Genomic DNA, 18,089 nt, shown 5'->3' with positions numbered 1-18,089 from the left:
GAGCATGCCAGGAAACATCTTTGTGATGGAGCGTTGGAAGGTTGAACCAGCATTCTTCAGGCCGAACGTACGACTTTGTAGCAATAAGTTCCCCGAGGAGAAATAAAGGTCGTTTTCTCCTGATCTTCCTGAGCCAAAGCTATCTGATGATAGCCCCGATACGCATCCATAAAGCTTAAACGCTCGCATCCTGCTGTTGTGTCCACCATCTGCTCGATCCGAGGGAGAGGAAATCGATCCATAGGACAGGCGTCATTGAGGTTTGTGTAATCCACATAAACTCATAGCTTCCCATTTTTCTTCGGCACAACCATTGGATTAGCAAGCCAGGTGGGATATAAAACTTCCCGAATGACACCAGCCTCTAACAGTTGATCCACCTCCGCCATCATGGCTTCGACGTGTGCGGCGGACGAGCGGCGGACTTTCTGCACCACGGGCCATCTACTCGGATCAACATTTAATGCGTGCACGGCGAACGTGGGATCTACACCCGGCATGTCTTTTGGAGTCCAAGCGAATACTTCTATGTTTCGCATTAAGAAGTCATACATCTCCTCGCGTTCGGCCACGCTCAGAGAACTCCCAATTAAAAAATATCTTCCTTCGCCCCTGGGAATTGAAAAACGTATTAGCTCATCGGTAGATCTTTGCTTGGCCGGCACACCAACATCTTCAATTACTGGGACGGGGGTGGTTGCCACGCATTGTACTTCCATACAACTCTGCTTGTTTGTTACAGTGCTGATGTAGCATTTCTTTGACTAAATTTGATCCCCTCGGAGGCTTTCCTGACGACCATTTCATCCAACAAATTTTACCACCTGGTGAAAGGTAGAAGCAACTGCCTTCATCTCGTGCAGCCAGGTTCGGCCGAGTATTACGTTGTATGGACTGGGAGAAGCGACCACCACAAACTCGATCTCAAGAACCCGTGATCCAGCCCGTACAGGGAGAGTGATCAAGCCGAGTGGCCAAACCGGGGCTCCAGTGAAACTAACGAGGGGAGTGGACGCTGTCCGAAGTTGAGCGGGAGATAATCCGAGGCTCTGGAATGTTGAATAAAACATTAAGTCCGCCGAGTTTCCTTGATCTATCAATACTCGCTGAACGATTGATTTATCGATACCAACAGTAACAACGAGGGCGTCCGTATGTGGGTGTTGCACACCTTTCAAGTCGTTAGACGAAAAGGTAAGGCTGCCGAGGCCCGGATCTTCCCATTTTCGCTTCCCTGGAACGCCAACATTGCAAACGGGTAAAGAGAAGACGGCTCTATCAATTTCTAAATGAAGCTCGGCTGCTCTTTCTTCGGAAACCAGTCCTTGTATAACGCTTACGAGATTTCCAATGATCGGTGGAGGGGGTGGAAGTGGATTTCGCCAAACGTCAATCCACTGATTCAGATGCCCAGCTGCTGCAAGCTCTTCTAGATACCGTTTGAAAGGTGGGCATTGCATAGTGTAGTGGCCGCGCTCCTTGTGATATGTGCACATCCTTGGTCCGCTCCCGACGGTGCCTAAGAGTACTGTTGGCCAAACAAAGAATGGCAATTTGCCGATGATATTGAGGAGTTTGTAGATAGGTTCAGTGAATGCCGTATGCTCGGCCACGTACTCGTCTGGCCGTGGTTCTCTTTTCGTTTGTTGCCACGATTGTGGCTGAGGGTGCTGCGGAGGTCGACCCTTGTTGATCGGCTTGTTGGTCGCTTGGCCTGAACTGCCCTGGCCTCCTTACCCCTGGCGAACGTTTGATACTTGCTTCTTCGGCCCAGTTGTTTTGGCAAGTTCTGGAGCCTTTGGTGTATGTTGCTCGGCCATGGCTTCTTCGTGAACGCAATCCTTCTCGATTATGGTCATGAGCTCTCCCATTGTCTTAGGAGGATTACGTGAGAGGTCACGGAACATTGCCGAGGCTGGATCCAACCCGTTCATAAAAGACTCAGCCGCGACTCCTTGATCACAGTCTGGGATAAGATTATAGACCTCCCAATAACGCTCGGTATAAAGCCGTAGGGTTTCTCTAGCCGTTCTCCGCATGTTCACCAGCATAGATAATGTCTCCGGTTGAATGTTACTGGTTACAAAGCGTTTACTAAACTCCAACTCCAGCTCGTTGAAGCAAGAGATAGATTTGGGCTTCAACTGATTGTACCACAACATGATTGGCTCGCTTAGGGTGAGTGGGAAGATCTTGCACATAAGGGAGTCAGAAAAGTTATGGAGGCTCATAGTCTGTCTAAAGTGACAAACGAACGCGACTGCGTCCTCTTTCGCCCATAACGTTTCAGCTTCGGCATGACGAACATGTCCGGTGGCCACTCCTGTTGTATAGCATCCACGAAGGGGGAAGCCTTTGTCTTCCCGAGCTTCGAATTATCTTCTTGAACTGGGGTTTGCAGGACAATAGGGAGAGGAAGTGCAGCAACCGGCTCAGGAGTCTTTTTACGTTCTCGTCGATGGTGCCGGTGACGTTCGTCTTTCTCCTTCGGTCGCCGAGTGGCTAACTCCGAGGGCGCTCGCGCTTCTCCTCTCGAGCGTTCTAAATGAGCATGCCGAGGCTGAAGACCTGGGTCGACAGGTTGATACATGGTCGGCAAGCCCGTAAACTGATCGTATAGGATAATCGTATTATCGTGCTCCGAACAGTTTCTTCGGCTTTCTGTTCGGTGGCGGCTGCTTGAGTTAGCCGAGTGTCGCCCATCATGGCGTTCGGAATTGTGTCTTGATCGTACCGAGTATTCCCGGTTGCTGCTGGTGTGTGTGCGCCGAGGTGGATTGTTCAGATCCACGGGCCTCTTCCCGTCTCTGAGACTCGGTTGCCGTCCAGAACGAAGTTTTGCTCGTGCCGATGCGCCTTCCTTATTGGTTCCGGCTGTAGAACCTGTAGCCGAAGATCGTGAACTCTCGGCATGAATAATGCTCGTCAGCCGAGGTCGTGAAGCGCCTTGGTCAAGACGCTCGAAGACAGTTCATCGCTCGGAAACGGCGAGTTCGGCCGTTTGGGCTGGATGAGACGGTCTGCTTCCTTTGCGGGGTCCCTTCGGCCGGCTGGGCTCGGCGGGATGCCCGTTAGCGGGGGTTACGGTCATCCCTCCGTCCCGCTCCTCCAGCCGTTGTTGTAGCATGGCAATAACCGCCGCCTGACGTTTCTGCTCCCTCAAGGCGATATCCAACTCGGTGGGTGGAAAAGAAAGTTGACGGGCCACGTGGGGAACCGTCCTAGCCGCTTGATGGGGATCGAGGTTGATAGACCCATAACCCTCCAACCCAAGGGTGAAGTTCTCCGGACCCGGAGGTGAAAGGCGTCGAGCCATTTGTTCCGTTTAAACGAGAGGAGCAGACAGAATTTGAACTGGGACCGAATCAGGCCCTCAACTGGTATTATAAACACGAAGAACACCACAAAGAACCTTGGAAATCTCCCCAGCAGAGTCGCCAATTGTGGGGGTGGATTTCTTTGTGATCTATCTTGTGCAGCTGTCTCCGTGTGTTGAGCCGTGAAAGATGACGCTGGACTTGGGGTACCTGCAGAACCGGAGGGGGATGTTCCTCTGGGAAGAAGCTCCGACGAACTAGTCAGTAAATGAAGAAAGAAGAAGAAGAAGTTTGGAAAGAAATAAGCTAGAAGAGGAGAGAATATTGCTCAGAAGAAGGTTTTCCCCCCTTCTTTTAGTGATAACACCCTTCTATTTATAGTTGAAGGGGTAGAGTGCTGAGCAAGTTGGCTTTACTTTCCATGTGTCGTGTAATGCTCAGATGACGTCCTGTAGCAGGGCCATTAATGAGCGCCACTTCCCTTTCAGAGTCACATGGGTCGATGTCAGAAAGGTCACATCGTTCAGAGATGTCACTTCGAATATCAGAAAAGACAACTTACTTATCAAAAGATATTTCTGGAAGGTTCCATAATCGTCTGTACTCGGTGGAGCCCACTTCTGGCACCCGTAGAATCTCTGGGCGTTTGGTATTCTTTCCGAAGAGCAACTTATCCGAACGAGAGGACATCCCTGGGCGTTCGGTAAGATTACCGTGCGGGCTCAAATATACGTATGTTCGGGTAAGGAATACCACGTTCGGCGAAGTACCCGGGGATCCGTCTATCCTTCGGATGACAAATGTCACATCACGCCGAACTTCACCCTTATTTACAGATGAATTGAGACAGCTGGACGATGGGTCAAACAGCGTGTGAGCCTTTATTCCTTCTTCCGAACCTTGTGAACCCTATGATCCTTTGGATATTTCGGCCCCCTACACAAAAAATTCATAACACATGCTCATAACCATCTAAATATGAAAATACGAATATTTCTATCAACGATAAAGTCTTATCTTTTGAAAAATCGTTCTTTCTTCCTTTGTGAGAAATTCAAAACAACGTATGTTTATTAGAGTAGAAGTCAATTATTCCAACATGCTCATACTTCCATTAACGAGAATAAGTCTACTAACTATCATGCATTTCAAACCTTATAGGTGATAGACAACCTTATATACTTAAAGATAGGGTATAAGAAGATTCTACGTTATACTTTCCAACATACGGTTCTATGTTATACGTTGAGTGAGTGGACAAAGGACTCTACCTTTCTTCTTGGCGGTAGTGACGACTACGGAATGTAAGTTGACGGTCGGGTGGAATAACTTCCTACGGTAAGCTTCCGGTAGCTTCGAAAGAGAAAGGTTTCTCTCGAAACTAGTTCGTGACTACAACTACTAAACTTTATGGATCGAAAGGGAGGTTTAGGATGAGTTTCTTGAAGAACTCAAGAAGAAACTCGAGAACACCAAAAACAAGGAAGAACAAAGTAAGAAAACAAGGATTTTCTAGAGAGAAGTTGGAGGATTGGAAGGTGTGAGTTGAATGGTGGGGTGGGGTGGGGTGGGGGGGGGGGGGGGGTGCTATTTATATCAAAATTTGGCTCCCCCCCCCCCCACGGCCGGCCTCCTCTCTCTCCGATTACCTATTGGTTTTGCTTCATTGTGTGGTCAAATCACATCACAAAGCATGCCATGCCTTGTCATCCAATTTTAGGTTCAAAATTTAGGTTATCATTAAGGGTTTTTGACTAATCATGTCTTAGGAAAGGTTGCTTGCAAGAAAGATGAAGATGATTGGCTAGATTGTACTTAGGAAGGCTAGAAATGGGTTGTAAAGTTGTCAAATAGGCTTAAGGCTAAAAAGGGTAGCTTGTGGGAGTGAACAAAGTCACATGCACACACCACACACACACTCTCTCTCTCTCTCTCTCTCTCTCTCTCTCTCTCTCTCTCTCTCTCTCTCTCTCTTGTACCATGTGCCTATATATATACACACACTTAGGATCCAATGAGGGATCCCGCACGGCCTTACCGTGAGAGACTCCCCTTTCCCGATCAAATTGCGACGATCCGATCCGCTCAAAGTGTGCAGAACGTGATTTTAAGGGTACCCGCGAAAAATCAGCAAAAAAAATGATCGGGAAGGGTTTGATCTGAACATTTTTTTACTGAACCGTTCAATAAAAAACTGTTTGGATCAAGCCCTTCCCGATCATTTTTTTTGCTGATTTCTTGCGGGTACCCTTAAAATCACGTTCTGATCACTTTGAGCGGCTCGGATCGTCGCAATTCGATCGGAAAAGGGGAGTCCCGCACGGTAAGGCTGTGCGGGATCCCTTAGGAGATCCGGACTGTATATATATATATATATATATATATATATATATATAAGTAATACCAAGTGGGTTTAGGTCTATGTAGTCTTAAGTCTAGTTGGAAGAGAAAAAGTCATGGAGAGTTTTCAAGTGACTACTCAATGGAGGAAAATTTCCTAGAAAGTGTACTTATGCAAGTATAGGCTCATATAGGTAGGTATAATATAGCTTATGAGGTACATATATATATATATATATATATATATATATATATATATGTTTAGGAAAGTAACTCTAGGATAATTAGGTTTAAGGCTATACCTTAGGTTTGCATGCATGGCATGCATAAAGATTTCCACCTTTGGAAGCAAAATGATGGCCATGACTTGTCTTGTCAAGTTATATACACCTTGGCAAGTCAATTGTCCATTATCCAAGGGATAAGAATTTCCCTAGTAATTATGGACCAATGGTTAAAGAAGAAATGATGATAAGTAAGGCTTTGAATGACTAGTCATGGGTGAAATCATTACTCTAATGGCCTAATGATCCAATTAGGGTTAGGAGGGGTTCATAAGGCTCAAAGATGGTCAAAAAGGTCCATCTAGGGTTAGGAAAATGTAACTAGGTGAATTGGTAGTCCGGTTTCTCCAACTAGTCGGTTAAAAACAAATTCTACTTGCCATGTAGGACTTCTAGTTAAAAAATATAATTTTTATGGGCCTAAATCTAATTATGACGGATTATAGAATTGAAAAGAAAATTTAGAAGCGATAATAAGTGATTAAAAAGAAATTCCAATAAATAACGAAATTTTTATTCAAAAAAAATTTCGAGTCGTTACATAAACTGACTAGTATCTGTCAATATTTTTTTTGAACCCTATATGTTATAATGACCCAAAATTTTAAATTATTTAAATTATAATTTTATACAAAAAATTATTTATTTAGTTAGTTAATTAATCATAAAATTATACTCTACATTAGTTTAAATCTAAAGCGTTGGTGTGCCAAATGCACCATAACATTTTTCCTCCACCTTTCATTCATTTACAACATATTCGGCTCCCCTTGTCTCTCTTTGCCAACTGTCTCTCTCCCTCTCTCTCTCTCTAAAACTTCCTCTCTCCTTCCTTTTTTTCTTTCTCCCCACTCCAAGTATAAACACCTCCCCCACCCCTATAAATACCTCATCTTCCTCTCCAGAACACACACCATAAACACCACCACTGCTATAAAAATCAGTGGAGTTAAGAGAAGAAAAGAAGAAAGAGCTTGTGTTCCAAAAATGGTAGAAGTGATGTGGGTTTGATTTTGCACTCAACCGAACTCAATTCGGATTCACCCATTATACACCACGATCGCCAACACCCCCGTGAACTATTTCCAATCACCCAGAACCGTTTCCGAAGTTCCCCGTTTTCGTTGTCTACTCCAATTGCCGAAAACCCATGGAAACCGTCTGGTAACGATATTTCGTGTCCCGGCCAAATTCGAGGTATTATAATCCATTTTCTACCTTCTCCTAAGTATATTGAGTGATTATGTATGAATTTTATGTTCCGGAATGAAATAAATAGATCCCAACATTATTCAATCTCATTATTTGAACAATTTTGTGTGAGACTGAAAGCATAGGGCAAGACATCTCTGTAGGGAGGTATTCCCGAACAGATAGTTTTAGTTGCCAAACACATGATATTTGGGAGCACGTGGTAAGTATGATAGGACTTATTGCCGAGCAGTATGGTGAACGGCGATGATATGGGAAGTCATTGATCCATACAGTTGATCGGCTAATAAAGACAAAAGACATGTGAGGTCGTTAGTCCAAGTAATTGATAAAAGAACCAGTTACATGTGAAGTGACTGGTCCAAGACGTCTGTTCGGCCTTGAGATGGTCGAACAAGAGAAAGATCTCCAATTAAGAGTAGGAGCAGAGGGAATACTCGGGAAGATTCCAGAATAAGTCATGTCCCGTAAGGGAATAAGATCCCGAGAATATAGGATCTAAGAAAGATACCCAATGAGAATGGGATGTTCGGCTAGTAATGGAAAAGAATCCTAAAAAGGACTCTTTTCTATGGAACTGATAAAGGAAACGAGAATCCTTGATATCCTGGGTTTCCTATACGAGATGGGAATCCGATGGCAACAGGGATGCTTGGGCAACAAGCATATGAAAATCTATAAATATGAGGTAAACCAAGAGGCAAACGGTACGCAATACATTGCATTCTTATTGCTTTCCTACTGATAATTAGGGTTTGACTGCTAGTACGTGATACTAACTTTAGCATCAGAGGGCCTTTGCCACGAGAGGCAAAGGTGCACTCACTCCTTGTCTGTTTTGCAGATTAGGGCACAAACAACGAATTAGGGTTCCGGTGGAAAGGCACGAATAAGCCGTTACAAACCAAGGTGATCCGAAGCATCAATTGTTTTCATCCCCCTACAATTGGCGCCGTCTGTGGGAAGCGAACAATTTTCCAGAAAAATAATCATGATAGAAGAAGATCCAGTTACTCCGTTTAGTCCAAAGGACCAGTTGGGTGGGGGAAGAGATAAATTCCCACCAGGCGCTCCGAGAAAGCCCACTGGTAAACATGACAGAGATAACTCCAAAGAAAAAGGAGATAAAACTGCTACTGGCTCCACGAGAAGGAGTAAGTCTCATCAAAGAGATGAGTCAGTTACCCATTCAAGAAGTATACACAATGATAACGATGTCCTTGATAAAAAGAGAAGGGAAATCGAGGAGTACGCTCGCTTGATTAAAAAATGAGAGTACGAGATACAGGAATTGCAGCGGGTACGAGAGCACCCAGAAGATTCTGGACTTTCTCGTAGGAATTCCCAAAAGGACGGACGGACTCTGGTAGTCCATAAGCAGACTCATTCATGAAGGAGAACGAGCAGGAGTCCTAACAAAGGGAGATACGAAGCTTCTCCACGAAAAATGAGAAGCAGAAGTAGAAGCCGAACACCGGTGAGAAGGGCTTCTTCACAAAAAAAGAGGAACAGAGACCGAAATTCCACCCCCGAAGAGGAGGAAACAAGGAAACATCATCGAGATAGATACGAAAGACCAGATGCTGATTGGGCCAAAGCTACGGCTCGCAAATCTAAGGAGATCGAGGATGGGACAGTGACTGCACGAGAAGTAGCACGCAAGGCCCTAAGTAATATTGCAGCCTCCCCCTTTACAAAGAGGCTACAAGAGGCTAGGTTGCCGAGCAGAGTGAAGCACGGTACATTCGTACTTTATGAGACAAATACGGATCCCGTGGCTCACATACAGCATTATCAGCAGGCTATATTCATGCATGAAGGGGATGATGCCATCTTATGCAAGATGTTCCCCTCCAGTCTTGGCAAGGTGGCTTTAGCCTGGTTTCATAAACTGGGCCCGTGATCCATACAAGGATGGAGGCAGTTGGCTGAGGAATTCACTGCTCGGTTCCTGACGAGCAGAAAGGCCCCTAAGACCTTTGAGAGTCTATCCACCATGAAACAGGAGGAGAACGAGCAGATCAGGGATTATGCAAAGAAGTACCGGGAAACTTTCAACGAGATTGAAAGTTGCAGTGAGGAGTATGCAATTGCCACCTTCAAAACTGGTTTGCCTGTTCGGGGAGAACTGCGTCGCTCATTGAATAAACATCTGGTAGCCACATTGGCTAAATTGATGGAATGGATAGAGCAACACGCCAGAATGGAGGATGACATACTCCGTGAGGATGGCAGGACTGTCGCCGAACAGCCGAAGGCGCCTGCCAAAAAGGTGGATAAGCCAGAACCCAAAACTTATAGAGAGAGAAGGGAATATGGGCAGGCTAAGAAAGAGCCGTACAAGGATAAGCAAGCTCCTGACCCTAAATCTTTCTTTTCTAACACTACGGTTTGGAAGGAACCAATATACAGGATTCTTTATCGAATAAAGAATCAGCCATATTTTAAATGGCCCCCGAGTCTAGGCGGAGACAAGGATGCAAAACGTGCTACGAATCAGCACTGCTGTTACCATAAAGATTGGGGCCACATGACTGAGGATTGTGAGATGTACAAGAGACACCTTGATGATTTGGTCTCTCGGGGCTATCTCAAGGAATTTATCCAGGAGGATCCAAAGGAAAAAGGGAAAGCTATGGAACTGGGTTACGAGCAAAACCCTAAAGGATTAATCCATATGATACATGGGTTGGCCACACCTTATACGAGAAATGAGGTTAGGCTGTTACAAAGGCAAGTCAAGCACGATCAGTATGTGATGCGATTGGGAAACAAGAGAGGGCGAGAGAATGATGTGTGCAATGAGAGCATAGCATTCACTGATGATGACCTGGGAGAGGTCCAAATACCCCACAACGATGCTTTGGTCGTAACCCTACGAGTTGGGGAATATGACATTGAGAGGATTCTAGTGGACTCAGGAAGTTGTACAGAGGTGATGTACTACGATGCATTCAAGAAGCTGGGATTGGCCCAAACAAACTTAGAGCAATCTACAACACGTTTGATTGGGTTCGGTGCAGGAGCAGTCTGGCCTCTTGGAAAGGTAACACTACCTGTTCGGGCTAGATCAGTGGTGTTGAGGACTGATTTTTTAGTTGTCGATGTTCCTTCTTCCTATAACGCGATTATAGGAAGGACATGGTTACATAAGATGAGAGCAGTCTCTTCGACTTATCACCAGATGGTGAAGTTCCCAGGATCGAATGGGATTGAGGTACTTAGAGGCAATCAGAAAGTGGCACAACAATGTTTGATTTCAATCATTAAGAGAGCCCTAAAGGTCCACCACGTTCATACATTAGAAGTACCAGATCCACCAACTATCGAGGATGTTGGAAGGAGTCCGGTTGAAAAGGTGGTTAAAGGCTTGGAGAAAATCCAGATCAACGAGACTGATCCTGAAAGGTATTTCTTAGTAGGGGAATCATTACCAGCAGAGGAAAAGGCTGAATCAATAAAATTCCTGAAGGAATATGTTGATGTAGTTGCATGGGTGCCAGAAGAAATGCCCGGGGTGGATGCAGGTGTGATCTGTCACCATTTAAACATTGACCCTCAGCATAAGCCGATCATTCAGAAAAAACGGAAAGCAGCCGTGCAGCATGTGGATGCAGTAATTGAGGAGGTCGATCGTTTACTAGAAGCTAAAGCAATACGTGAAGTCTACTACCCAGAATGGTTATCCAACACCGTTGTGGTGAAGAAAAAGAATGGGAAGTGGCGTGTCTGCGTAGACTTCACAGACCTAAACAAGGCGTGTCCAAAAGATAGTTTTCCACTTCCAAGAATTGACCAGTTGGTTGATGCAACCGCTGGTTACGAGCGAATGAGTTTTCTTGATGCATATCGAGGATATCATCAGATTGCTATGTTTGGGCCTGATCAAGAGAAGACTTCATTTATCACACCACGAGGGTTGTACTGCTATAGTGTTATGCCGTTCGGGCTAAAGAATGCTGAGGCAACATACCAAAGACTTGCAACCATCATGTTCAAGAAGCTCATTGGAAAGACTATGGAAGTCTACATAGATGATATGGTGGTAAAAAATCAAGATAAACGGGGGCATATAACTGATTTAAAAGAAGTTTTCGAAATCTTGAGGGAGTACAAACTGAAACTCAACGCTTCGAAATGTGCGTTTGGAGTTGGATCAGGAAAATTCTTGGGCCATTTAGTGACCATGAGAGGGATTGAGGCTAATCCCGATCAAATTGCTGCCCTACAAAGGCTTTAGAGTCCTAAAACCACTAAAGAAATCCAAAGGTTGACTAGAATGGCTGCAGCACTTAATAGATTCATCAGCAAGTCAAGTGATAAGTGCAGACCCTTTTTTCAATTATTGAAAAAGAGGGAGGGATTTGAATGGGGAGCAGCGTGTGAACAAGCCTTCCAGGACCTGAAGAAGTATCTGGCCGAGCCCCCGCTTTTGACAACTCCACAGCCAGGTGAGACTTTAATATTGTACTTAACTGTTTCCGAGCATGCAGTAAGTGCAGTCCTGTTGAGGGATTTGGGAATCGAACAAATCCCTATTTATTATGTTAGCAAGACATTGCTGGATGCAGAGACGAGATATCTGCCTTTAGAAAAACTTGTTCTGGCACTTAGGACAGCCACAAGGAAACTACCACACTACTTCCAAAGCCACAAGGTTGTGATTTACACGGAGTTTCCATTGAAATCACTGCTACGAAAAGCAGACTTCTCGGGAAGGATCTCGACATGGTCCGTCGAGTGGAGCCAGTACGATATCGATTATCAGCCACGCACGGCAATCAAAGGCCAAGTGTTGGCTGATTTTGTGGCAGAGTTTTCTCCCACGGTAGCTCCCCTACCTCCTACGAGAAAGGAACAAGTGACTAAGACATCTCCTGAGAAGATTCAGTCTTCAGCTGAACAGGATCCTGTAGAATGGAAGTTATTCGTTGATGGATTAGCATGTAACACAGGGTCAGGGATTGGGATTGTGCTTTTTCCCCCTGATGGAGTGATGTTGGAGCTGTCTGTTCGGCTAGGGTTTAGTGCGTCAAACAATGTGGCGGAGTACGAGGCACTTTTAGCTGGCTTGAGAAGTGCAAAGACCCTAAAAGCAGAACGGGTTAGGGTGTATTGTGATTCACAGCTTGTGGTTAATCAGCTGTCCAGCGAATATGAAACCCGAAGTGAAAAGTTGGTAGCCTACGTACAGGCAGCCAAAGACCTGCTTGATACCTTAAAAAGGGTATACATTGAACAGATAAGTTCTGGACAGAATGCACATGCAGATTCATTAGCTTGGTTGGCTGCAGCTGTGCCAGCTGAGTTCAAAAGGAAGGTAGCAGTCGAATATCTAAGTGAGCCGAGCATTGGAAGAAGTGTGGACTTGGTCTTGGACGTGAACCAAGGCCCAAGTTGGATGGACCCAATCGTGGAGTTCTTACGAGACAAGATACTCCCTTCTGACAAAAAGGAGGCTCATAAGATAAGGATAAAATCTGCTAGGTTTTGGCTATCCCCAGAGGGTAAGTTATACAGAAAATCCTTTATAGGCCCATATTTGCTATACGTACATCCTGAGATGGTGCAGAAGTTTCTTCATGAAATCCACGAGGGAACATGTGAGAGCCATGCTGGAGGCAGATCCATTGCCCACCGAGCAATTACCCAAGGCTACTAGTGGCCACACATGCAGGAAGATGCAAAGGTGTATGTGAAGATTTGTGAGAAGTGTCAAAAATTCTCACCAATGATTCGAACTCCCGCCGAGGATCTGGTGCCTTTGACAAGTCCCTGGCCGTTTGCTCAATGGGGGATGGACATCGTGGGTCCACTACACAAAGCAACTGGGAATCGAAAATTCCTGCTAGTGGCAACTGACTATTTTACTAAATGGATTGAGGCAGAACCACTGGCCAAAATCACTGAACCTATGATAGAAAGGTTCGTATGGAAGAGCATCATCACTCGCTTTGGGGTCCCTTACTCATTGATCACAGACAATGGATCCCAATTTCAGAAGAAATTCAAGGCTTTTTGTGTCCAGTATGGAATACGAAATTATTATTCCACCCAAGCCTACCCACAGAGTAATGGGCAGGCTGAGGCGTCTAATAAAACTATCCTTGACGGAATCAAGAAAAGGCTGGACAAAGCCAAAGGGAAGTGGCCGGACGAGTTACCGTTAGTTTTGTGGGCTCACCGCACAACGCCTAGGAGGTCTATGGGAGAGACCCCCTATTCATTGGCATATGGAACAGAGGCTGTCATACCTCTAGAAGTAGGTCTGCCGACCAACAGGACCGTTTTGGTTGAAAGTGGAGGTAATGACAGGGCCCTTGAAATCGAGCTTGATCTCACCGAGGAGAGGAGAGAAAGGGCCTTGGTCCATATGGCTTCCTTCCAGGAGCAGTTAATGAAGAGCTATAATAAGCATGTTCATCCTCGAGAATTTGGTGTTGGGGACCTCGTACTACGAAAAGTGCTCGGCAACACCAAGGTGGCCAATGAAGGCAAGTTAGGGGCCAATTGGGAAGGCCCTTATCGAGTAACCGAGATTGTAGGTATAGGGGCCTATAAATTGGCAGATTTGGATGGTAATCCAATTCCGAGGCCTTGGAATGTCCATAATCTACGAAAATTCTTTGTTTAAAGAAGCATTAAGTTCTGTTTTAGATTTGCACTACGTGATTGTGTGGGAATTACGAATATAATTCCCTTGTTCTAATTTTATTATTTTCAGTTGCAAGGGGTACGAATAACGCCCTCTTGAGTTTTACAGATTATGAATAAAATCACTTTTTGCAGTATCAATAGTATGTTCTTGGCATTTGGTTTAAAAATACGAACTACGGGCTTGGTTTCCCTCATTCGTATTGGGGAGCAGGGAACCGACACCTATACATTAAGTACGCGAAACTTAACGGGTACAAGTACGAACACTTGTATGGAATTTAAAGTATGAGACACTTGTAAGTTTATGTACAACAATTGACTTGGCTTAAAGCATAACGAGTATATGTTAGCCACAATTATTCAAGTACGAGAAACTTAAAACAGTTGGGTACGTGAAACTTAGCAAATACAAGTATGAAACACTTGTATGATTTTTTAAATACAAGTATGAAACACTTGTATGATTTTTTAAATACAAGTATGAAACACTTGTATGATCTTTAAAATACAAGTATGAAACACTTGTATGATTTTTTAAATACAAGTATGAAACACTTATATGATCTTTGAAATACAAGTATGAAACACTTGTATGATTGTTAAAATACAAGTATGAAACACTTGTATGATCCCCAACGTGCGAGGAACTTAGAAACATAGAACAATTGTTTCTAAATACGTGAAAGAGTTCAAGCCCAGTTGATTCACAAGATTTGCTAAGTATTGAACATTTATGCACAAACATACATAAGTACGAAATACTTAAAAGATTAAACTATTTGCATCCGAACTGATGCAAAGACAAGAGTAGCCGAACAAATCATAAGGTTATGCCACAAAGGGCCGAATACCTGTATTATCAAAAGTATTACCATACTAAGCGAAAGTACTGGTACCACGCAGGGTTGAAATACTATGGTCACGCAGGACCAGCCATATTGTTTAAATCCATAGAAGAAACACAAAATCCTACATGCTTGCTATTTCAATCCAGGTTCTGAATCTCTGGAAGGACGTCAGCTCCAGCTAAACCAACAGCAGTAGCAGTATTTTCCTCTGGGACGACAATCTCGGTGGTCCCTTCCCGAACAGATAAGTGTTCAACGTCAGTTTGTGATTCCACCTGTATTTCTTCATCAACATCTGCAAAGTCGTCAATCTGCTGATCAACATCGTCAGTTGGGGCTGCAACTTGGCGGCTTGGTAGATCGTTCTCTACCCATAGGGAAGAATCCTCGGCAACACCTACCTTCGTTAGACACGCCTCCCAGCAAGCAGCCCAGATCTCATCTTGAATGATTGGCATCTGCTCCACGTAGCTGGCCGTCGTAGCGTCGAAACCTTTCTGGTAGCCATCTTCGAATGCAGCTTTTTTGGTTTGCTCTATTTCAACCAAAGCATGGTTGAGGCTGTCTTCAGCAGTTCCAAGCTTGTCTTTTGCCTCTTCAAAGTCAGCTTTGGCTTTGTCTCTCTCTCTCTCTCTAGTCTAGTGATGGTACGGAGCAGCCTGGTGTTGTTGTTCAACAGCGTGATCCTTTCGTTATCAGCATCTTGGAACTTCTGGCCCAGTGTGACCATCTTTTGAATGAACTGGCAAAACACTGAACAGTAAGTAACGGGTGTAGCAATACATGATATGTGGTATACGAAATATACATAACAACTTATATGGAAAGATCAAGTCACATTACCTTGATACCACTGACGAGTCCAGTGGAAACAAGCCGATCAGGTGCGGCCTCGGACTCCTTTTGCATGTCAACAGGAAGCAATAGACCTTGTGCAAGGGCGAGTGCTGTCTCCGAAGAGCTGGCGCTATCCCCAATGTGAACAGGCCGATCACCCCTAATGAGATTGCGGGCCCAGCTTTGAGGAAACACTTGAATGCTCGATGAAGGAGGTTGCTGGACTGAAGCAGAGGCTTGGGCAGGGGCATCTCCAGTTTCTTCGCTCCTGGGACGTTTGTCCCGATGAGCATCGACAGCCTCAAAGGAACTATCGTGTTCCCAAGGAGAAGAAGAAGATCGTGTTGATCCCCCCTATTACGACGAGATCGTGGGGGCGGGGGGGGGGGGGGGGGGGGCGCCAGGTGGTGCCACCCTATTGGCAGCACCACGCCCTCGTGTGGAGACAGTCAGAAGAGTACTGAGATCAACTGGTTGACGAGTCATCGTACCTGATGTTGGGGGAGATCGAGAGTAGCCCGAGGAGGATGACTGACTGGTAATGCAGAGAGGAACGGGCTATTGTTCGGGGACGACTGGCCTGCATTCAGATCTTCTGAGTACCACACGTGTTTGAGTAATGCCTTCAGGGATAGCAACCTCTCCCGGCTGTCCGGCAAGGGTAACACCGGCTTGCAGTCTTGAATTACGTGGTCGGGGAGCAGTGGAGGTGGAAGCAGTACTGATGCTTGGATGGGCGAGCCTTCTATTGATAACCCCTCTGTACGACGGGTCGTATCCTAGTAATACTTCGGCGTTACGACCCCGACCAGCTGTTCGGGTACCAGGCTCGCCTGTATACTTTAGGATCTTGTTAATGTCCTCTGTTCGGACGTTGCTCGGTACATGTCTAGGACGCCTGTTAGCGTTTTCAGCTGCAAGATCGAAGTTGTAAAACCAAAATTAGACACATAGAAAAGCTACGAGAAAGCACTAAACGAAAAATTGCAAAGATCAAAAAATGAGGAGCATACGTGGGTATCCCCATATGTGGGGGTAGTTGAGACCCACCACCTGACCATCCTCTCCTAGTGGCTCAAAGGCTCCAGTGACGTAAAGGAAATCGATCTCATGATCCCGAGCAGAGTCTGGCAGGTTTAGCACGAGACGCTTGTCTGCCCTTCTAACTTTGAAATAGTAAGTGTTATATTCAGGGTTTAGTACAATGCTGTACCACCACTGAATGTCCCAAATTCCTAGCTGGGTCCCCAGAATCCTATTCAAAGCTATTACACCCATTATCAGCCTAAAAACATTTGTTGATACTTGCATGGGGGTGAGACAGTACCAGTTTAGGATCTGGCGGAGTAGTGGGTGAAGGGGAAATCGGACTCCACCTTCGACAATGGCCACAATAGGGATACACATTCTATCCCAGGAGCCACCAGCCCTATCTGCTCCTAGAGGGGCGAGTTCGAGTCCTACGTTATCAGGAATGTCATATTCCGTCCTAAATGCCGCCATGGCAGTAAGGGTTTCGCATAATTTCCTAAACTTACTGGGTTTAGGGGGGTTCTCATTATCATCCGCCATAAAGATAAATCAAACGAAAACTATGAAGTCAGAAAGGGGTATGAATTAGCCCTAAAAACCAGCGGTTCTAAGATCTCAGAATCGACTAAAAATGGTGAGTAAGAACGAGGATCTTACAAAGATACTGCGACGATTTCCTGGAACGCAATCGGATTTGTAGATGGCGGCGATGGCGGATGGCGGGATATTTTCGCCTGGTTTTAGAGAGAGAAGGAGAGAGTTTAAGTTTTGGTGAAAAGATCCAAAAGTATCTTCTTTGGGGTTTAAGTGCCAGGGATGGAGACGAAACGTCTCGTCTCACATCGTTACCTAAAAAGTAACGGGAGGAAGGGAATGAACTAACGGCATATTAAACGTCGTTTAGACAAAGCATCAGTTCACATTTAATGTAAAGCGTACGAGTTGCGCCACGTGGAGTCATTGCCTCGAGATGGTACGAAGGCAAAGGCGCCAAGGCATCAAATGAATATTAAAACAATGACTGCACGGGATCAGAAGAGTCTGATCTAAATAAATTTTGTTTCTAAGCTTCATATATTGCCCCCGAACAGTGGTAAATAAATGAAACTGGGGAGCAATTGTAGGGAGGTATTCCCGAACAGATAGTTTTAGTTGCCGAACACGTGATATTTGGGAGCACGTGGTAAGTATGATAGGACTTATCGCCGAGCAGTATGGTGAACAGCGATGATATGGGAAGTCATTGATCCATACAGTTTGATCGGCTAATAAAGAGAAAAGACATGTGAGGTCGTTGTGGGCAACGTGCCCTTCAGAATTTCCGGATTCCGAAACGCAAGGGCCCGGATCGAGGGAGCGCGAGCGGGGAAGCAAGCGCTCGCAAAAACACAGAGTCGCCACTCGGGTTTGAAGGTCTGACACCCAAGGAACCGTATTTCGAAGCGCTTGCCGCACTGATTGATTTGAAATTGTTAAGGAACCAGTCCGTCATAACCATATGTGGGTTTGGGAGCCAGGTTACGAGAGGGGAAGGGTTTTATGGCACCCCGCTCGCCCAATCC

At 45.3% G+C, this 18,089-nt stretch overlaps 1 protein-coding gene across 1 annotated transcript; it reads right to left on the bottom strand.

Annotated features, from left to right (window-relative positions):
• Positions 1-803: 803 nt before the first annotated feature.
• LOC131298635 (uncharacterized) lies at positions 804-1,496 on the bottom strand. Its single transcript, XM_058324112.1, has one exon. It carries the CDS (start codon positions 1,494-1,496, stop codon positions 804-806), a length of 693 nt encoding a protein of 230 aa, XP_058180095.1.
• Between the last annotated feature and the right edge of the window lie 16,593 nt (positions 1,497-18,089).

Source organism: Rhododendron vialii, chromosome 8a (assembly GCF_030253575.1).
Source record: "Rhododendron vialii isolate Sample 1 chromosome 8a, ASM3025357v1".
NCBI lineage: Eukaryota > Viridiplantae > Streptophyta > Magnoliopsida > Ericales > Ericaceae > Rhododendron > Rhododendron vialii.
This window is presented reverse-complemented; position numbering and strand designations above follow the sequence as displayed.